At 37.0% G+C, this 23,874-nt stretch overlaps 1 protein-coding gene across 4 annotated transcripts in view; it reads left to right on the top strand.

Moving 5' to 3' along the window:
• Positions 1-23,874, top strand: part of LOC117227609 (photoreceptor-specific nuclear receptor) — a 56,870-nt gene that overhangs the window by 19,769 nt on the left and 13,227 nt on the right. For 3 of the 4 annotated variants that reach the window (XM_033483012.2, XM_033483022.2, XM_033483037.2), the window contains exons 4-6: positions 7,415-7,518; positions 7,996-8,028; positions 19,865-19,979. In XM_033483012.2, the coding sequence (XP_033338903.1) occupies positions 7,415-7,518; positions 7,996-8,028; positions 19,865-19,979 (252 nt within the window). The remainder of the gene's footprint in view (positions 1-7,414; positions 7,519-7,995; positions 8,029-19,864; positions 19,980-23,874) is intronic. The other variant, XM_033483046.2, reaches the window with a different exon arrangement.

Below are 23,874 nucleotides of genomic sequence, written 5' to 3'. Positions count from 1 at the left end.
GCTCATTTGCAGAAGCTAAAAACACAGTTCGTTCTTCTAGTATATTAAATACGGGAAAAGAAACAAGGCATTGCATCGCATCGAGTATAGTTACAAAGGTTCTTTATTTTCTACCGGCAACTCTTGTCGACTGGCCGTAATGCGGTAAAAAGTGAAGAGCCTTCGCACAGATAACCAATTATTCGTAGAGGGGAACGGATCGCGACAGATGCGTCCCGACGTGATGCGCCGCGGCGGCGCATCGACCATAATCGTCGGATTACAGTCCAACTTCACGGATCGGTTAGATGCAATTAAATAGATCGTGCACGGTGCAGATTGTGTCGAGAGTTTGCACCAATTCCCATCGGGCCACACTTGAATTTCGCGCGCAATGAATCAGTTCTCTTCGCTATGATAGATAAACAAGTGTCTCTCGAATGGAACATCAATGGCGGCTTTCACTCCGGATTTTAGACAATATGACACGCAATCTGACCCGTAATACGGCTTATTCTTTTCTTCTACACGCGAGATTATCCGTTCTTCTGAAGACGGGACAAATCTGTGCAAATAAATCGCTCGGTTAAGACTTTTCTTCTTCCGCATGCAAGATTATTACATCTTCGTTTTATCTTGTATTTATCTTCATCGTAAAACAGATTTATTACTAATAAATTATTAGTTACATAAAAGTGGCCCACAAAAGTGTTCCTCTTGAAACGCGATAACTATTTTAAGACTGAGCTAAATTATTCGAATTTTGTTTTAGATGATAGAGGGGCTAGTCTACTAGACGATGACTGAACTGATTTCTTTTTTTTAATCTTGTGTATTTTTTTATATCTTTTTAATCTTAATGTATTATTATATAATATTACACGCTATAACAAAAACAGTTTTATAAGCTTCTTGCGATTCTGATAATCAATTCCCTTATTAGTTATATCGTTAGTAATACTTGGAATGACAAAAAAATAAAAATCTCTCGTTTCTTAAAACTTTTTTATCTGAGTCTGTAACGAAAATTTAAAAAATGTCTTTCGTGGATCTCGGTAACTTATACGTATGTTGAAAATTTTATCGAAATCGGTTCACGTTGTTATGAGCTACACAAAATTAAAGATCGCAAGAATCGCAGTTTTATCACAATTTTGATCGAAAACTGGAAGAAATCTGTGGTTCTTGAAATCCTTCAACGCCTGTAGCTCGACCCTGAGTTAACCGATTTGATCAAAAAAGGAATTTTGTAAATTTTCGTCATAGGCTCGCGGATAAAAAAGTTAAAAAAACGAGGGTTTTTAATTGTTTCTTCTCATTCCACATAATAGCAAAATTAAAAAAAAAATCATTTCAGCCATTGTTTAGTAGACTAGTCCCCTGTATCATTAAAAAAATTCAAGTCAAAACACACTTATGCATTTTCATTTCATGCACTTTAAGAATCCTTATGATGAGATTATCAGTCCAAACATTACCGAATACTTTCGGTTTACCGAAATTACAGTACCGAATACTTACTTCGTTCTAAGGGATAATGAAGGATATATAAATTATTCTAATGAAATATGATAGATATTTATAAAATTAAACACAATATTATTAACTATTTGTCGGTCCCGCAAATTTGACGAAATCGGTCCAAAAAATGGCTACCTGGCTTTTTCAATAAATTTGGATATATCATTCTGATATAAATGAAGTGGATTCTAATAGTAAATGATCTTCTTTTATTTATAAAAATGAAAAGATTGTTTGCAAATACATACAGTACAATACATACCATTTTTTTTAAAGCTGTATATTTATGCGTATGCCCGTGACTCTTGCCTGCTGTATATTATATAATAATGTATTATTATATTATATAATAATGTATTATTATATTATATAATAATGTATTATTATATAATATTACACGCTATAACAAAAACAGTTTTATAAGCTTTTTACGATTCTGATAATCAATTCCCTTAATAGTTATAATAGTTTTATAGTTTTTAATATATTAATAGTTTTATGTACAAAATGTATTATCGTAACTCATTACTTAATACTAAACCTAATTTCACAGTTTCTATTCTAAAATTATTGAAATTATAAAGATTCTTCCGTAGGAAATGATTGAATCAAAATATCTTAATACAAACGAACCGTTTAAATTGAAAGTGGCCAGATTCATTTACCAAAAACATCGAGCTTGCTATTTTAATACTTACATTTCTACGTAACGTATAATTTTATTTCAGCAAAGCGTCTAGAACGTGATAACCCTTAGAAACACAAAAAACATTATACCATCATGTAGTCGGTAACCAATATTTTTTAATTTATTGGAACGTAAAATCCTTAAGTATCTGGCCACTTTCGAAATACAGTAATATTTAGCTCAGATTGCGCGCAAAAGTATGTATAGTTAACACGTTCTGTGCCACGCATGTTTACTTAGTGAACTGAACAAATTGTTTACAAGAAATTTAGAACCGAAGAATCAATTTCCACCGCAAGAATGGGCGTTAATAAGTTTTTGTCACGTTGTTACGTGTACGAGAATGAATAATTGCACGTAATACATCAAGTTTTAGTCAAATATCAAAGTGTGAAGATTCGAGTAAAAAAAGCTCGGCACGGAACGTGTTAACAACTAGCTAACAACTGTAAAAACGAGATGCAAGGCTCGAATAATCTTCTTTTCCCAAATTGTCTATTTTTGTACGCAATTTCTCGGAGAAATTACTATATAAATTATGATAAAACAGAGAGACTACGTTCAGTGCCTTGTCATCGTCACGAAGCAACCACAAGCCTCAGTTTTCGGTTCGCAAACGTGTTTTACAAAGGAACCGTTATCAAAGTCGGATTCTGCGACCCCGAAATCCTGTGCGACAGTTCACGTCACAATGAATAGTGCACGCATAACAATACTACGAACGAAGCCAGCGTTGCGACGATTTCAGCCCACTGTGCGTCGCGGCTGCTTGATTGCAGGCGCGTCGAGTCATTGAATCATCCGTAGCCGCGATCGACGGGCGTGATAACAGGCAGCACATGTTTCCGGTAACTCGATGAACCAAACAATGCCGACCGGCTGAGGAATAGAGAGATGCGTAAATAAATGTATGATGTGGTTCTGAAGGGTGAATGCCGGGGGCGATGTATCCCTTCGCGTTGCACCGGGACACCCCGGCGGGCCACCAGCTCCGGCGGGGCTCGCTGGGGTGTGAACGCAAATCAATTTGCGAGTGGAACCCTGCTGGCAAGACAGCACGCAGCCACCCTTCGGTGCCCTTCGATGCCCTTCGTACTCAACCGCCTGAGGACAAGATAGTTCCAGGATGGTGTGGCGTCCTTTCATCGCGCGGCTGCATCCAGCCGCCTCCTTGTGAGTGACGTTAGTTAAAATCGTGCTAACGGAGCCTCGGGGATCGATCGATCGGCCAGCGTGGACGGCCGATCGAACCTCGGGCGCTATTACGGCGGAATTACTGCTCTGCCGATTCACCTCTTTCTTTCTTTCTGTCTTTTTTCTTGGTCGGTAACTCTTCGAGCTGTTACGCATCGTCGACTAAACGCCGATGACTCGGCCGTGGAGAGGCCAAAGATTAACTCATTGCTTAACGAAAGTATAATGATAAGACGATATAATGTTTAACACGTTCCGTGCCGAGCTTTTTTTGCTCGAATCTTCACACTTTGATATTTTACTAAAACTTGATGTATTACGTGCAATTATTCATTCTCGTACACATAACAACGTAACAAAAACTTATCAACGCCCATTCTTGCGGTGGAAATTGATTCTTCGGTTCTAAATTTCTTGGAAACAATTTGTTCAGTTCACTAAGTAAACATGCAAGCGTGTACCATCGATGGTACACGTGGCACGGAACGTGTTAATGACCGAGTTCTATCTCGGAGAAAATCGATCATTTTTATTTGACACTAACGGTACCTAGTGCTCGAAATGATCAATAGTTTGCGGATCTTTGTGCAAAATAAAAATTGTTTGCATCAATCGCAAACAGTTAAGTAGAAACCGAATAAAAAGTCATTTCTTTATTCGATCATTTTAATGGATTGAAAATTATGTATTGGCATTCTTAATTTCACATTAAATCTCCTTATCGATTTGTTGTTTCCTTGATTTTGTTATCAATGCATAAAATCTGCGGTCTATGATCAGCATCGGTTGCCTGATTAAAAATATAAGATTGAATTTATTTTATTTGTTGCAATTTTTATATTAATATGTGTTCGAGTGAATAAATTTATTTAACGATTTCTGGTGGAAGTATCGTTATAATTGCGTTGACAGTGAAATAAGAATCTTCGAAAGGGTCATTTGACCGACGCACAGTGGTCGGTTTCCGTAAAAAAAAAACCGGAGAAAGTATATAACAACTAAAATTATATATTTAAGCCTTATTTTTTCATTTTATATTACAAGTACATATATTTAGGTCTTTGTTGGGATAGAATAATGAAAACAAAATGCACTGTTTTAATTGTTTATGAACAAATTTTTAAAAAATACAATTTTTATTTTCAATTCAATTCAATTCAATTGAACATTCTCTCCGTTTTCATGTCATTTTCATATTTTACTCAACTTCTTCAAAACATTTCGCGTAACTCGGTAGCCTATCATGGTATCACGGTATACTTCGTGGCACGTGCCATTTTGGCATTATTATTATTATTACATGATTTCTCCGATAGCAGCTAATAGCGGTCAATTTTTATTTTGTTATTAACGTAAGGCATCACTCGTCAAAATGCGATCAAAGCGATCACTGAACTTCGCCGAACTCATAATTAAAAAAATAAAATGAAAATTAATCACATTCAATTGAACATAACTCAAAACAAGTGAGAGATAAAAACGTGTCTTGTGTGACATAATTTAAGTACACAGTAAGTAATAGTATACGAACTTTGTAAAAATTATTTATTTTCAAAGAACAAAATAATCATAAACGATGATATAAATTTAGGATGATTTGGAGATGGGCTATACTTTGAAGCCATGTAGCGGTGTCCAAAATGATAACAAATGGTAAAAAAGATCATAGTAAATAATAAGCCACACGTTTAATTGGCTGCTAGCGAATATATTATGCATTATGGGGATATTTTTTAAAACTGACTTCTTTCCACTTTTTGTATGGAAACTGTCCACTGTGCGACGATAGTACGGTTAGTGTTAAACACAATATTCTCTCGAAATAGTTCACATGCACCTTCATCGCCTTTGCACGCTTCCTTCATTATTGTGCAAGGTGTATGTATTTCAAAAGCGACTCTTCTAATGGTTCGTTCTGTACATACCATAACTGGCACAGTAGTACACGGTTAAATTCTCATTGAGTCGGTAAATTCTCGCGTACAGAATACCTTCCCATCCGGAAACTGACTCTAGCACAGCATGACAATGCAAAGAAGCCGATATAACGAGCGGAAGCGATAATTATGATAAAGTATGTTTGACTAGAGAATTTATAAGTTTCTCATAGAAAGATTTTTATAAGAATGAGATTATTAGTGCCGCTCGTAACTGATTGAAGAATGTGTAGAATATACTATTTGTTTGGAATGAGAAGTGTGTTGAATTAACACAGGCAACTTTTTGCCATTTGCGAGGTTCTTGGGTCGGCAGTCAGAATGTTAAACAGTAAAGTACTAGAAAATATGCGTATTAAAAGAACAAATTTTTTCCTTTGTTTTCATTGTTTTACTTTAAAATTATATATGGAAATGATAGCTTGCATCACATGTCTGCAGCGTAATGATGATTCATTCAGCTATAGCTCTCGTTACACTTTTGACAATCTATGTATGATTTAGTCGATTGCGGATTTTTATGCAGATTCTCATTTTCACGCGTCATTTTACAAGAATTCTTCGAATTAAAGAAAAGTTTCCCTTGTCATCTGAAAAATTACTCGTCTTAAACCGAAAATGAAAATGCAATTACAATCCTGTCGCAATTTAGAAATCTACATGCCATTAATCCATAAAACCTAGGATACTGCTTCCCCTCTTTTCACATAACACACTCAAACACGAATGGTTCATTTATAGTTCCACAATTTAAAGAAATTATCTGGCAATACATATAGAAAAAAAGTCGAACATTTTACAATGATGTTAATCATATTGACTGGCGCTAACAGAAAATCCTAATCGCTTTATCTCTTACTTATCCTCGATGATAACATGTTTATCAAGAAATTCTTGAAAACAAAAGTAAAAGGAAAAGGAAGGAAATTGAAAGGAAAGGTTTGCATCAGATAATTTCTTTAATACTTTTACTGTCACGCTAATGACCTCGAAAAGTGAATAAAATTAAAGTATTTTATGCAATCAAATTAAAATTGATAAGTTCAGTTGTACGACATCAATTTCTCTTTCCACGTTCTTATGGTTTGCGAATCCCCAACAAAATTAGAAAGATTTAATAAATTAGCGTTAAAATATTAACACTAATTTAAATTAGCGTTAAAATAAATTCTCAAATCTGAGTAAATAATCCTATTAAGTAAATACAAGTTGAAACAATGAAATACAAGAAATTGCGGACGCAGCTTATTCGATCATTTTCGCGTCAAACGCTGCGCGACGGGATTGAGGAGCAGGAGAGAGAAAGGGGATTTAAGCCCTGAGAAAGAGAGTACCACGAGACTACCGCGGGATTGGATGAAATTAAGAGGGATAAGAAGGTACGTGACCTCGAACGGTCGCCTCTTTACGTTAGTCAGCTTGAAGGGATAACCGGGTTAGTCCAACAATGAAAGTAATCGAATTTAACGCCAACTCCTGAGTGCGCAGCCAGGATTTCCGGCAAGTGCGTTCGAAATTCGTCGTCTTTCCAGAAGGGACAACAGACGCCAAGTTGCTACGGTCGTCGGTGAAACGTCATCGTCGATGATCAATCAATCTCGTTCGGGAGGAAAATTTCCGTCAACCGAAATTCTGTGTTGGAGCATTGGAGTGCGAAAGGGACATTTTTGTTTGGAACACCATATAAATATATTTCTTCAACTTTTTTTAACAAGTGTGTTTTGTTCATCTTTCATGAAACGGTGGTATTGCAAGGGACGTTGATATAATACATATGTGAACGATACACTTTACTAAAACAGAATAATATTAGCATGTTCTTGAACAAATATTTCCTCGGATGCAGTAAAAAAGAAAAAGTAGTCTAATGACTACCATTAATATAACTAAATAACGATAACTCGATATAAACATTTCGAAAACTTGTCAAAATTATATAATAATAATAATCCTAAGATTACGTTAAAGAAGAATGAAAAATTGTTCACCTATTTATTTGTTTATTTTACACGAGGCTATCGAAATAGCGGGGTGTGCTACGAAAGTTCTTTCATCTCAGAACCTTCTTACATGTATCGCAATATTTTATGTTCAGATGTCAAGCTGGTACCGGAAGATGTATCGTGGATAAAGCTCACCGAAATCAGTGTCAAGCGTGTCGTCTGAAGAAATGTCTGCAGATGGGAATGAATAAAGACGGTGAGTAATGTCATTGCCGTGTACAGGAGGAATTTATTGTTTCACAGAAATTCATTTTTTCCCTTTGTTTCATATTCCTTATAATTTATTGTTCGGAAGGAGACAGAAAATTGTTGATCAGGGAAACACTAGAGAACGAAGAGCGAAGGGTTGGTTCACACATTTGGGATGACTTCTACTACAATCGCATTGCCTTTGAACTAAACCTATTCAGATAGCGTAACTTCGCGGCTATCTTTGGGATTCGGATATTGAAGTTTCCTAAAACGCGATGAAGTTGTTCTAAATGTTCAGACGTGTGCTTGTGATATTGATAGATCTAAATTTGTCGACCGGAACTCAGTCCTAAGATAGATTGCTCAACTTCAATAAGATAGAACAGTATCTATTCATTTTTATATTCAATGTACGATGTTTCATCAATGGAAGAACTTTGTTTTAAATAGAAACAATTTTTTGTTTTGTTACGTTTTAAAGAACATGTCTTTTCCACTACATGGATTCCGTACGGTGAGCATACTCTTTCTAACTTCTTTCTAATCTCGAAAATACAAATTAATTACTCCGAAAATTTTCTGAAACAGCTCGATTGAAAATATGGCGAAACTTTAATTGCATTTCAGTCGAGACACTTTCTAGGTTACTTAAACCGTAAAAGGGCAGAACGATTTCTATTCACGAAACTGTGCATTTACATATTCAAGAATTATTAATTCCATTCTTTTCCATTAAATGTATGTTTATAATATTACGTAGAATTGTGTTGCGATTACAATGATTAAATAACGACCATATTTGGTACTTTCGTCAATGGTTTATTTATTTGATTTGCCATGTGTTTACAGATATCGTTAAATATCGAATGAAATATGGAAACCCTTTAGCTTCTTTAATATTCTTATATAAGAAAATTATAAAGATATAGCATAGAAAAAATCAAAAAGATAAGGAAATCCCTATAAAACATATATTCCGAATTTTTATTTGATTTAGTCGATGTTGTTGCAAATATTTTTATGAAAGAAGACGTTGTCGAAAAATATATCGATTCTTTCAGGATGGATGAATTGTTTTTTAAATAGATATTCCACATTGGAAACATGGACCTAGACCTTACCCGGACTTAACCTAGACCTAACCAAGATCTAAACTCATACGACGGCATAAGAATAACTTTTTTCCCAAGTTTCTGCAACGTTTTATACTTTCTCGAACAAAATGATAAGAAGAAGTCTCGTTAAAATTTTTACATGTTCACCTCAATTTTTAAGAATTGTCAGTATTTACAAGGGACACTTTCGAACATGTAGAATCCAAAAATTATAAAATTGTACAAAAGTAGAGTAAATTATGCCTAGTACAACTGTATTATTGGTGCAGATACGCGTTTAGAGGGATGAAAACAGTCCTCGAAAAAATTAAAATATTTCGTTTTTCGTAAAATGTTCTCAAGAAAAGCAAATGTTATTACAAAAGTAGGTTGAAAGAAAAATTCTATCACTCTATCGTGTCCACAAAACTGTGTAAAAATAATACTCTTGAAATATAATTTAATCTACCATTCAATTTACAATCTAATTTCAAATTTAATTTAGAAAATAATGTTTACACAGTCTTGTGGACACAATAAACCGCTGAAATTTTTGTTCCAACTTTAATTTAACATCATTTACCATTCTTGAGATATTTGACGAAACAGAAAATATTAAAACTTTTTCAAGAACGTATTTCACCTCTTTAACGCTCATGTCTGTGTTTGTCACGGCCACACTAAGTTAACGAAAAATATATGTAGTATTAAATCGTATAAACTTTATTAAATTCGAAACCACGTTTCATTTTCTACGCATGACGTGAGCCGTTCGCAGACCAAATCGATCGACTCCACTTTTTGAAATATTTTAAATTTCAGTGTCAAAGCACTTGGTTCAGTCATAACATTCTTTATTCATAATAAATTTCCCAAATAATACAGATCAACAGCACTAAACAACAGAACTTTTTTGGTCGTCGAACAATAAACAATATATTGCAGTCAATAACAATTACACCAATACTATATCTTATTCATTTTACACGTAAGGACGTGATAAGATAAGAAAGCTACGTCTGTATATTTATGCATTATACAACGTTCATTTCAATTTTTACTTCAAAGGGAACTTTGAAAAAAAACAATAATATTCATCATTCCATCACATTTCTCTACTTTCTGTTTTACGGAGTTAATCGATTTGGCAAGTGAGCGGCTCCTGTACAAGAGCTTCCACCACGAGGCAATCGAGTGACGTGAATTTTCTCTTGAAAAATTGATTTACAGTTTCGGAACGCGTCGCGCATACGCGAAAATTATTTTGCGCTGAACGGTTAAACCGGAAAATGGCGCCAGGAAAGGTATACGATTGTATTAAGCACTAACTCGCTTTACTTGCGTGTGCGAAGTTTCACAATGATTGGATTTTACAGGTTCACGAACGTCAAATGTTAGTAAGAACGTTCCGATAAATGGCGAATCCTCGGCTCTTCGCGCCGCGAGGAAACGCCTTCGACGGAGAAAAGAGATATCCATTTCAGTTCGCGGGATGCGACATTCCGGAGACACCGGTTATCGATACATTAGATTACCCGTTGTCGTAGGTAAACCCGTATTGTGGGAATCAATCAACGCTCCCGTTCCCCCGTTCTTCCCTGGAAGAACGAAATTCGAACGAGGGTCCTTTATGTTCGCAACATAAATAACTGGATAAAAGCGGAGTGATTGGTGCGGGGTAGAAGTCTGCTTTCGCGGCAGCGTTCGATTCAACTCTTAATGCCTCTCAGCCAACCGTGGGCGCACCTGCCACGGCAAAAGAGCATTTCCACCGTGCCTCTGTTTCCCTTCTTCTTATTTCGCTCCTTTTCCTGCTTCCGCTTCTGCTTCTTCTTCTTCTTTTCCACCCTTCGCCGTGTCCTCGCCGAGAGACCCCTCCCAGGGCGCAGCAACTTTCTTATTGCCGAACTTGACGTCGTAAGAAGAAATACTTCCAATTGGATCCCGGTTCCCTTGACGACTGAGAACGACGATGTTTCTATGGGACGTCTTCTCTTCCCGGGGAATTAGATTCTCGAGTGTCGGGAGTTACGTTCCGAGCCGGCAAAATTGAACGAACTTCTTTGCCCCTGCGGTTCGATCGCTTATGATGCTGTTCTCCGCAGAAGTCTCCGCAGCCACGCGCTGTTGTTTCAGAGATCATGGAAGCTTTAAGGACAATTACTGGATATTGCTGGCGGCGGGGATTCTCGTTTCATTTTGCGGACGCTTAATTCTTGGACGGCGTGCTCTTTCAATGGCTAGACAGTCGACGATGCTTGCGACTATTTATAACTTTATGTATGCGGCTTTTTAACCCCTTCACGCTCATGCCCGTGCATGTCACGAGTATACTAAATTGATCCATCGCGCTATGTTCACGAGTCAGACTCGTGATCAAGATTTTATACGTTAATCTACTAAATACGAATGTTATCGATTTCTTCGAAATCGAAACTCTGATTTCTCTTATCATCGGGATCTAGGAGCAAAGCGAATAAAAACATGCGGTAAAGAAAAATTACATGAATAAATCGGGAGGATTGTTGTTAACGTGGCTGCAAAAGAAATTGTTGTGCAAGGGATTAACATGGAACGACTGTAAACCGTGGAAACTTTATGAAATTCGAAATTATATTTCATTTTCTGTGCATGCACAAGTGCTTCTGTCACGAGGGAATCGGATGAAGATCATTTTCTTTTCGCAATTATGTGAATACAAGTTCAGAAATTGATACTCGTTTCTGGAACGACATGGATAATTATTGCAAGAGGTTGAACACATTTTCGAAGGTGTTTCTTCTAGATACGTTGGTCTTCGTACTCCTCCCAATGCAACAATTACTGATCCAAGTCAGCCATCGGATATTAGGCAGTTAAATGACGATTTTTATGCTCGAATGTAAATAAAAATAAACCTAAACAAGGTACTTTAACCCCTTTTCTCATCATTTGTTCTACAGTTACAGCAATTAGAACTTCTTTGTCGTTAATAATATTTCCCAATTTCGAGGTTAAGAGGAATTAAGAATATCATCAGATGATAAACCAGAAATTTATGCTGAAATGTAACCGATATTATACCGATATTCTCCGGTTGTTGTTTATTCATAACCTTTTAACCGGTATATTTACCTTTGTTAATCGATAATTTTCACCATTTTCTTATTTAATTACACTGGTGTGAATAATTGTAGACTCGAAATAACTTTTATACCTTTAGTGTTATTTAAACAAAAACTTTAACGATATTTGTATATATTTCCATTTTCTATTATTTCTAATATATATATAAATATACAAATATAGTTTTTTCTTGGTCTTTGCTTAAATTTCTGTAAAAATATAAAAATTACTTCGAGTTTATAATTATTCACAGCACTGTAGGTGGTCCCCTTCAGCTGAATCATCCTGTATATGTCACAAAATAACTTAACAAAACAAATCATATTTGTATATTTCTATATCAGAAATATTTTGTAAGTTTCTTTTTTAAATCTCATGGTACAATTTTCGAGAAGCTGTTGTTACTCGATTTTCTCATCGAGTGTCACAATTTTTGGGGGATTGATAAAAAAATCGAAATAGTCGAAGCTGTTGTTACTCGATTTTCTCATCGAGCGTCACAATTTTTGGGGGTTTGATAAAAAAATCGAAGTAGTCGAAGCTGTTGTTACCCGATTTTCTCATCGAGCGTCACAATTTTTGGGGGTTTGATAAAAAGATCTAAATAGTCGAAGCTGTTGTTACTCGATTTTCTCATCGAGCGTCACAATTTCTGGGGGTTTCATAAAAAAATCGAAATAGTCGAAGCTGTTGTTACTCGATTTTCTCATCGAGCGTCACAATTTTTGGGGGTTTGATAAAAAGATCTAAATAGTCGAAGCTGTTGTTACTCGATATTCTCATCGAGTGTCACAATTTTTGGGGGTTTGATAAAAAGATCTAAATAGTCGAAGGTGTTCATTAATTGTATAAACCACACTAATTCGTCGAAACGCTTTCTGAATCCGGTGCAGATAGAAAGATTTCAACGATGTTCCGTCGCTTATGTTGTCGAAGGATCGTTAAAATTATCCTAACGATAAAATCGATCCACATGTCTCAGGGAATCTGGTTGGCGGCGGCGGCGTCGTTAAAGCAGTCGTTCCGGCCTGGAATATTACGGCAGTTATTACAGGCATTTAATGAAAATCGTTCGCCGGGGGTGCGGCAAGGCACAAAGTAACGCTGCGGTGCGGATTCGGCGTTTTGCCGCATGCGGAGCGGGTGCGGTTGCCCGCGACGGTTCGAAACGACGCTCGGCGTCGTAAACACCGCGGTCGTTAGCGACGGTCGCGTGGCTTCGGCCAACCCCGAAGGGTTAATTGGGGGAAATAAACGTATGCAACGTGCGCCCGATACGTGGACGCGGGAATCTCAGTAACCGTCGATGTCTGTCTCGTTCCTTTTTTCTTTTCGCACAGGGGCGCCGCGCCGACACGCGTCCACCGCGGCGCGGAATCCGCCAGGAGATAGGACGAAGAGGACACGCCGCGTGTCTCCTATGTAAATCGTGTCGTGCTGGTGTATCCGGGGAGGGGGAGGCCGAGAGAGATACGAGGTGTCGGAAGGAGCAAAGTGAAAAAGGGAGGCGGACCTCCCACGGCGAGTTACGCGTAAATGAGAGTGAAACGATCTGTAAAAGGGCGTTTATCTCTCGTGCTGCGAAACCGGACCGGCGGAGACGCGAAAATAATGGGAAGGGTTCCAACGGTCAGCTTTGGAGTCTTCATTTGTCGAGGGAGTTAACCTTTGGAGTTTAGGAGACGTTGCGCCGTGGTTCTGGATCAGGCTTTCTCAGTTATGAGTCAATATAGCTTTTGCTCGACGTCTTGCTCTACGATTCCTTTCACAGCTACAATGGCCCGCGAAAGTGTTCGTACACCTTTTAAAACGTGACAACTATTTTTAAATTGAATCAAATGACTTGAATTCTTTTCTAGATGGTAGAAGGACTAGTCTATACTAGACGTTGGCTAGGAAACTGTTTTTTAATTGTACTATTACTTGGAATGAAAAGGATTGTAGGACGATGTATAATGAAAATGTGTAATCAGTGGATCTTCCTGCAAAATAAAAATTATCTAAGTTAATTGTAAGAGAAATATAAATTACATGAAAATATCTTTTCTTTTTTAACAATCGTAAGAAGTTGAACAAAAATGGTAACAATAGTTTTGCATTTCACCTATTAATTTTTATCATAAATGCATAACATCCGCATTCTAGAGTGATCGGTAAGAGAATAAATATATTTTTAATATTTTTAACCTTATTTACATTCGTACACCTTCATAAGTGTACCATATCCAAACATAATTCGAATTACGGGAGGGATAGATAAAACAATGTTCAACATCCATCATAAAAATCGAGACGCAAGCTTTCCTCTTCGATTCCAATTATGTGCACGAATGTAGAAAAACCCAAAGAATGAACGAAATTTGCGAAACAATGACTCTCGTGTTAGTTTTTTCATACGTTATTAATATTTTACGCGTATGAGAGAGAGAGAGAGTCTTGTGATTCGTACAACAGTTACAGTTTCCAAATATAAACAAATATAATCAAATCTGATAATTATTTTGCAACGTGATGTAACAATTTTTAGCGGCACCTCAGAGTCACCACTCGAATACAAAGGGTTAAAGCTTAGAACAACCCCTAGTTCTACAAATTGTTTCACGTCTTTGCTGTTCATAATCTATACCTTGTCGAAGCTTATATTTCCTCCAATAGCAATGTTTTCATAAAAGAAGAATGATAGTTTATCTTGGTACAAAAGAAATTAATTATGGTTATATTTCGTATTTATTTAAGTACGATAAACGAGCGTGTTCCAAATGTAATTTCACATTACAAATCTGAACCGTGTAATATAATATCTGTCACATATTTTGAGATATTTAACGCGTTAGAACCGTCCTCCGTGTTGCAATCGTCATCGGTCTCGCCTACTGTCACGTGAAAATTGCATTCCGCTGCTGAAAACTAGTCGAATCTTTCCGCCATTCCCAGTGCCTGCTGCAAACGTCTGCAAGCCGCGAGGAATTCAGTGAAACAGTGATTCCGCGAACCAGTTTGCCAAACAATGGTATACATACAGAGGAGAGAACAGTGATTATGAAACCCCGCCCCCGCAGCTTTATTCCGACGACTACGCTGCGGGAAGAACGATAATAGAAAATCCATAGCAGGAGGGAGAGACAGCGTAACAATAGTGATTCAAAGGGCGAGGTTCATCGCCGATTACGTGCTACTAAACCCGCCACTAAGTATTATTAATCTCCCTTTCTATTCTCCTAGACACAAATACATAATTCGATGTTGCACACTCGCCTGATTTTCGCGGACAATGTTATCGAGTCCGCGGCGCGACGGCAAAGCGTCTCTCTTGTGTAGAGCCCGTGAAACGATCGGGAATGCTCCCTTCCGATCTTGGTATCGGGTACCGGTTACTCGGTCGGTACGCGCCAAAGTAAAGAAATACAAAGTGTACACGGGGGATAAAAAGTGCCAGGGGATGCGAGGCGGCGCGGCGCGGCGCGGAGCGGCGGACTGTGTGAAAATAAGCGGACTGAAGAGTTAAAAAGACAAAAGGGAAAGCGCGCGTAACACGGGGAAGAAAAATTTCCTGGGGATACGGAGAAGAGGTACGCGGCCGCCAACGGCAGGGCGTTTATCTTTCCCGACGGCGGCGTGGCGGCGGCAACCCGGCATGCTGCCAGGGTAAACGGTAGAAAAAGCGGGAGACAGGGAGCAAAGGAAGGGAAGAAACCGCGCGAAAAAGGGAGACGCCGATGCCAAAGGCTTGACGAAGTAGGAGGATCCCATTAAGCCGCTCAGCAGGCAGCACGACGGTGATACAGTGAGCCGCGGCACGCTTTTTATTATTACGAAATTACTGTGCAGCCGTACCGCGCTAAAAGGGAAGCTGGAAAAAATTCTGCTCGCTGTTACACACCACTGAGTGCCCTAATCGTTTCCCCATTAACATGTGTCTGACGTCACGGAGCCCCTTTGCCGGCCAAAGCGGAGAAATGATCGTCGCGTTTTCCGCGGTTTAACCTTCGCCAAAAAAGTCGACTTCGCATTCTCAGCTGTCCTCTTTATGCTTTTCGTAATCTTCAAATAGCGAGGCTCTTATCGTCGCAGCGAAACAGGAATCTCCACGGATCGTTTTAGAAAAATCGTGACAAGGGAAAATTGTTTCTCGCGAACCAAGAGATTTTCGATCTTAAAATACAGTGAAAATGATATTCGTTTTCCTTATAACCGAAATGTTGACTAATCAAATTAATTTTATCTTTTACTCTTTCAACGTTCTTACATTCCGCGGATATTAATTAATTCGAGAAGATGTAAATAAAGAATTCAATTATTATAATAAAGAATTATTCGACTGAATAGATGGAATAATTTATGACAAATAACGAATATAATGTTCGACTAGGAGGAATTTTCATTCGGATAATTATCTTAGATAAATGTTTATTCGAAACGATCCGTACAATGCTCAATTCTGTTTCAGACGAGCTTACAAGAGTTACGAAAAACAGTTGACACGTTTCTAAAAATAGCTTGACCACAAAGAACAATGTGCGAATACTTATTTTGAAAGAGGAGAACGTATTTAGCTGGCCGCCGAACAGGAGTTTATCGAACAGCAATATATACAAACAATAAACGCAGCTGATTCCTGCACGTCTGTTAAATCCACGCTTGTCAGACACAGGCCGCTGGCGTGATATAACGGCGCGTTACGTGAATTTGACGAGAGGGTGGCGGCGGCCAATCGTTTGTTCTCCGATTAATCGAGCAAGACTCCTCGAACCAAGTCTCGTTCCACTAATATTTCAATAACCAAGAAACTCCCCGGGGCTGTGGATTTTCTATGCGGTGAACGCATTATCGAAGAATATTCGATGGAACGTTTGTCGGCAGCCTCTTTCGGTCGATTGCCTCATCCGCGGCCGGCGGTTTTATTCCTCCGGAACCGTCCGAAATTTTCATCGTTCGAACAAAGACGATCCCTTGCATGGTAATACATTAAAGTTGCTCAATGTTTACCTTTTATAGTTGTCTTCCAGATGGACGATTCGATCAGTTGAGTACATCTCATGAAAAAAATCATTGAGTCACGTAATTTTGTGTTCCAACATACTAATTTATACGCTGTACTAAATTTAGCCGGCAAATAAACACGCATGTCTCTGATTTGATTCTGAATCGAATAATATCAATGTCCTTCTGAATAGGGATGGATACGATATTAAAAATCGTCGAGAGAAATGTATAAATTGTACTATGTAATTTTACAATATGTAATATCCTATCTAGATTGCGAATCTTTATGCAAAATAAGAAATCTCTGCCTCAATCGCACAGCAAACGCGATTTCAATAAAAATTTCTTTTAATTCTTAATATTTTTGATAAGTTGAAAATAATCCAGCAGCACATTATTAGATGTTACATTTATTTTAGTTTTATTAAGATCAGGAGGGAAACGCTTTGTTATACGGAAGACAAAAAAATAGGGTTGCAAATAACAATAACAATAAAAATCAAAATAGAGAATATTACTTTTTTTTGTCATAGCTGCATAAAATCCACTGTCTAGTCATATTTAAATATTTTAAATTTACTTAATTTTAAGATCAAGTTTTTCGAAGAAAAGTGTATGTGTGGTTGTTTTAATATGGAATTAAGTTGTAATGAAATGACTGTTATATTTTTTAATTTTATTGCCAATATTTAATAGAATTTAGTAATAAAATTAAAATATAAAGCAATCGTTTAATCACAACTTAATTTTGTATTATAGTAGCCACAAAACACATTTCAAAGAGATTGCAACAGATAACACTGTTTAAATAAAAACTTTAATTCTTATTTATAATTGAAATCTAATTTATTATTTCATTTTATTTCTTGTAATTTATTATTTATTATGTAATACTTTACCCCTAACACTTAATAGGCCCATAAAATTAACTATTTTGATTGAAAAATCACGGCATAAAATAAAAGCACGTATTATGGAATGCTTCTCAGGGGGTATAAGATTATCACCGATTTTATTATAACTGAAAGGTTGAATGTTTATATTACTGTTCGATAGATCGATGTTTCTGTATAACGTAATTCACTTTGAAATATTTATCTAATACGAATGAAATAGTAAAATACGTGCGTGTACCTAATATGGAACACCGTTTTCGTACCATTAGGGCTGGGGAATAATAAAAAATAAAATAAAAAAATAAATAAATATTTCTATTTTCTCACGAAATACAGAATTTAGCAAATAAACCATTTTTTATATAGTAATTACGTACGAACAATACGTAGTTAAATATGTTTGAAATGCCATTTCCATATGTAACTAAAACACTATTTCGAAGAAAGTTTATTTGCCAAATTCTGTATTATGTGAGAAGGTAAAAGTATATTTCTATAGTCTATTTACTATTTTTAAATTCTATTTTTCCCCAGCCCTGCGTGCCATGTATCTATGTTTCATAACAGTGAAAAAATTTAAGTTATGTTCTTGCTCAGAAACACCCATACTGAAACAAACATTTTTTTCTAACAGTAGATTGTTACATAATAGTATTTCCGTGAGTGACTTCATAAAGAACAATGTTCAAAAATATGGTTAGACTTTTTACATTCACTTTCGTATGCTCTAATCTATTTTCTATTGCATTGTTTGTATTATTGCATCAAGAAGGGGTTACGATTGAGCGGTGTTTCATAATAGGTGCCTTCACCATTTTCATTCATCACAACTCGAATTTTGATAAAGAGTTTTTTCTTAGTCACCGATCGAACGATGTAATATTTATTGAAAAAGCTGCAGGTGCAAATTCGATCATATTACGACAAACTCCCCCAATTGTCCTTCAACTTGTAAACAAAAATGGACAATTTGGGAAGAGAAGATACACAGTTATTTGAGCCTTGCGTCTCGTTTCAACAAATTATCCATTTTTGTTTACAAGCTGAGGGACAATTGCGGAGAATTTACTGTACACCCCCAGGCCCTTTCCCGGAATTACCCCGCGCTCCCCTGCAAGTTTCATGTGTCTCCTTCTTCGGAATTGCAGCAACCGATTATACAAGACGACGGTTTCCCTGAGCAGACGTAAAAATTATTCAATCTACGAATCCACGTTCCACATTCCATCTACGTTCCATCTTAAAACTTGCGTCCACACCGTAGTTGTATTTTTGACGTGATAGTACTGTGTACTGTACAGATAGTACTGTGACAGTCACGAGACAGAAAAGGTATTTACAGCTCGCTGTGATGTTCACAGTGCTTAACACTTTCACAACCGCACGTTATTAACCCGAGAAAGATAACCTACGTCGCAGAGGCGCCTGCGAAGACTGTTGATTTTTGTTAATTTTTCATAGAGGTCTAGTGATTGAAGTTTAAAATTACTTAAAATATAAAAAAATATAATATAAATGCATTTTATTTGTACAATAATGCCAAACCTTTGAAATGACTAGATTAACTTAAATAAATATCCATTGTTGGTATAAAATTGACGCCTTAGAAAAGCATGCGCCTCTGAAGCGTATGGTTATCTTTTACGTACGTTGTCATATGGTTATCTTTCTAGGGTTAAGAAAAATTTTGCAAATGGCTTGCCACTGGTACCACGTGGGAGGCACCGGTAAATAGCGACTGGTCTATCAATGGTACCACGTGAGTGTCACCGGCAAATAACGACTGGTCTACCAATGACGCCACATGAGTGTCACCGGCATACAACAACTGGCCTGCCCATGACACCGCAGTGGTGTCAGCGGTTGTGAAAGTGTTAAGGAATATTGTAAGAGGCTAAGCCGATCGACGACAGTCGTAGCAAAAGGAATGCAAAAAGGGTTAATATTCGGATTCCAACTTTGTCTTGAAGTTCGAACTTCAAGTTTTCCTTTCAAATTTTTTAGACATAAATTAAACATAAATTTTTCACTGAACTTCCCCTTTCTGTTCGTTAAAAATCGGGCGTCTCTGTAAGTTCGCCTCCTCGTGGAATCGATGATTAGAATGTTCGAGCGCGTCAATTTTGAAAGACATTACCACGAATAGCAATGTCACGTGTGCGCGACGGTGCACGGGAACAGTTCGCGTTAATTTACCAGCGTGTAATTAATTCGTGGCTGCAATTAACGCCTGTTATCGACGTTACATCGAAGGTGTGCGCTTCTGTTGCAGCCGTGCAAAATGAACGGCAACCCAGAAACACTGCCACCATCAGACCAGAGGCTCTCGTCGAGATGGACCAGGAGCGTGCGCTTCGGGAAGCTGCGGTTGCCGTCGGTGTTTTTGGGTGAGTGATGATCGTTTCTTTTCGAAGTTCTTATACTGACGTGGTTAATAAACGTTAGATATAAGCTCTGCTATTATTCTAATAAATGTCGCTTTTCAAATGAATATTCGAATAAGTGTCACTTATCCGGGAAATGTTGCAGTAAATGTCACTTCGCTAACGAATATTCTAATAAATATATCTGATAACATATATAAACTTTTCTGAGAAATATTTTAGTAAATGTCACTTTTCGAACAAATGTCCTACTAAATTCCTACGATTTCATATTTCTGTGCGTGAAATTACTGAAATCTGCAGTTAGGTGTTACAAATTTATTAGATATTTCTCTCTGTCAGAATTATGAAAGCATTAATACTAAATCTACCGAACCGGTCAAAATATAGTAAATTCTCTCCAATTGTCACTCAACATGCAAACAGAAATAATGGACATTTTGAGAAGAGGAGACACGATTATTCGAGTCTCGCGACTCGATTGCTTCGATTGTCAACAATTTTAAAAACGAGCCGCGACGCTGGAATAATAATCGTGTCTCCTCTTTTCAAATTGTCTATTTCTGTTTCCATGCTGAGTGACAATTAGAGAGAAATTACTGTCACCAGTTTCACATATTACGTTTTAAAGTTGCTGATGTTTAAACTCTTTCTTAGAAGATGACTGAGTCAAGTTCTTAATGCAAACATACATTATAATAAAAATGGACTGTATTTATAAATAAATACAGTTTTTTATTAAAACTTGACTTGGTAAATTCAGTGTCAACGAGACAGTTAACCCCTTGCACTACGAGTTCTTTGTCGTTAATAAATTCCTACATGAGAAAGAAAAGTTATAATTTGTTGTATATCAACCTTTACTTTAATGTTTAAGCAGTGACAATTGGAGTGTCGGTTTTTATTTCGATTCAAAAAAAGTACATATAATATTCATATTTAATAGATTATGTTGGAAATCTTCGCAATCAGTGTGATACTACATTATAGTTATAGTTATATTTATAGTTATTATAATTATTTTTATTAATTACATTATAGTTATACGAAATACCATATTCGATATGCTACACTGTTCATTTTCTTTTCATCATAAAAAGGAATTAAACATAGGAAAAACATTGACCAATGAGAAGCGATATCAGCTGGCACTAGACGGCTCGCGCCAGCCGTGCTCGCCTCTTATTGGTCACAGTTTTTCGTTAATAACTCGTAAACAAAATCACGGATTGCACTTTCGCTAAGGAAAAAGTTACTTCAAATAACCTCAGGAATCCCTCATTTCCGAATCGCGATACATTTTTAGGACACTCTCATGCAGGGTGTTTCCGTAACTTTCGCCCACATTTTTTCGTGCACTTCTGTTAATCTGACAAAAAAGTGTTTCGTACAAATGTTTATCGGTTCCCTGTTTGCTATGCGGTAAAACATTTGATTTGAACAAATTGTTATCCTTTCAATAAAAAATCGGGACCACCTTAATTTTTTTCAAATGGCATTGCATATTTTCTGCTTCGCACTAATGTAGCTCGTGTCAAGATCATTTCAACGATGTGCTAGGGCATGATCTTCGAGTGACCTTGAACCGAGTCGTATAGCAAACAGGGTACCGATAAACATTTGTACGAAACATCTTTTTTTTGTCATATTAACAGAAGTGGACGAAAAAGTGTGGGCAAAAGTTAAAGAAACACTCGGTGTATAACAATGTATTATATAATGAAACTGTATAATAAGTAAGAAAATAAATATTTTCTTTTATCCTAATAAATCTTCTAATCGTTGATTTCTCAATATCAATTGGATACCTGGGAAATCTCCCTTGCAAGTGTTAAACTGGACAGGTTACCCTATACACATTCATTGGACAGGTCACCCTGTACACATTCACTGAACAGGTCACCCTATATTAGTGAACGGATCTAATATTAGTTATCCGGGACCACGATTAGCAACGAAACCTTAATGAAACCTGACGAAGTATCGAAAACAGCGATCCCCGGCGTAAGGGCCTTGCTCCAGTTCTAGGAACAGCGAGTGTAAAATGTATTTTCGCGCCGAGCGATCGTTCCCGTTGCGTGTATTTAGGTGACGCAAAGCCTGGATGAATTTTAAAGCGATCGGCGCGGCTCGGGGGCCGGGGCTCGGGGGGGATTTAAAGGTAACATTGAGGACTCGCGATCGATAATCACCGATTGCATCGGGAGCAACGGCAAGACCAAGAGAACCGACGACGTTGTTGGCACGTTTGATCTTCTGCTGCAGAGCAGCATACTTTTCGCCGTCGTGAGCAGGCTGCGCTCGCGACACGCCACGCCGAGCGTGATCTATCATGAAAAATTACCTTTGACTAGTAGCCCGTAGCTGACCGTTTTTCAGGTAATCGGGTACTCAGGTTGGAACTAATGGAAAATCCATAGACCGCCAAGGGGTGAACGTTAAAAGCGACAGCGAGTGTGCTCCGACGACGCTTTGAGTCGATACTGACGTTCTCGGGAAATTATGTGTTCCTGTTTGGACGACGACGTCAAAACGCGCTACACGTTTCTCGAATTTCGCATGCCTCGGTTCATCCTCGTCGCTCTCTTTTCGAGAATTCAATGTCATTTTTTCAGCATTCTGTTCGCCGATATTGCCTCTGCTACGAGACTGCTTTACATTTATTTATTTGTTAATATTTTGATAGATATTTTATTCTAGCCTCTCCACTCAATAATGTCCTCGAGAAAGGAAGAATCTTATTTACGAGTTTTTAGGTTTGTTTGGGTTTTATGGATTTATGAGAAAACCGGATAGCTGAAATTTGAAACGATGTAAATATTAAACGAATTTAAGGATTTACTATTTTAAGGGGAAAAGATTTAAGTATTACCTTTAAAAAACTTACCGATGTCATTAATATTTTCTCACTGGCACATTAGCAATCTCAGAAGTTTTATAGAATCAAAGTATTTTATTTAATTATATTAAAGTTGTACGACATCGATTATTTGTTCAACAGTCTTAGATTTTGTATATCTTGACGAGATTAGGAAATTGTAATAGATTATAGCGTTGGATATAGTCGTCAAATTTGAATAAATAATTCAGTCACCCACGTGTGCATTATACGGCGTTCAAAGCGTTCAAGAAGGAATTAAATTTCAGTGCGACTCGTGCTCATTGCAATTGATATTTTGCATAAAGATCCGCAGTCGCAAAGAAGTTGCAAAAAAAACAGGAGTCAAATGTTTCTTCTCTCGATGATTTTAACACTCGAATGGCGTATCTTTTTGGGGACGATAAAACTGAGCATGTCTAGGATCGTTTATAATTTCGTTTATAATTTCTTTTGTCAAAATTTTGTTTAAGATACATCATCTAGACATGTTAGTTTTTTTACAGACTTTAATGAAGCATGTGAAAGATTAAATCGATTGTCAAAAACTAGATAGTCCCATTTATACTTTTAGTCCAAATAGACCCAAGAGCTAATAAGTTGGAAAGATCAGTGTTTTCCTGTCATCAATTTTGTTGATTAAAACATAAAATGGAGAATATATTATAAGAATTCAAGCATGCTATCATTTTACTTTTAACTCGCTAACAGCTTGTAAAATTCTTCACAGAAGAAATAAAACATCCGACATCTGTTTCTCTAAATTGCATCGAGAAATCCCGATTTTTCGCGAAGATCCAAAATCTACATATTATTTCACATTGTATTAGAAATCGTGCGACTATACATGATTAATTTAAAAAAGAAACAATAAAATGTCTCAACATCGAGCACAACTTTAATAGTGTATTTATTGATATAAGTATCATAAGGGGTACTTCATCAAAATATTCTTAACGAAAACATTATCTGGAGCTTCAAAATTCATAGTAATTTTCCAACGGACAAAACCGATCGGCG

Source organism: Megalopta genalis, chromosome 16 (assembly GCF_051020955.1).
Source record: "Megalopta genalis isolate 19385.01 chromosome 16, iyMegGena1_principal, whole genome shotgun sequence".
Lineage (NCBI taxonomy): Eukaryota > Metazoa > Arthropoda > Insecta > Hymenoptera > Halictidae > Megalopta > Megalopta genalis.
Note: the sequence above shows the minus strand (reverse complement) of the source record. Positions and strands in the feature narration are given on the sequence as shown.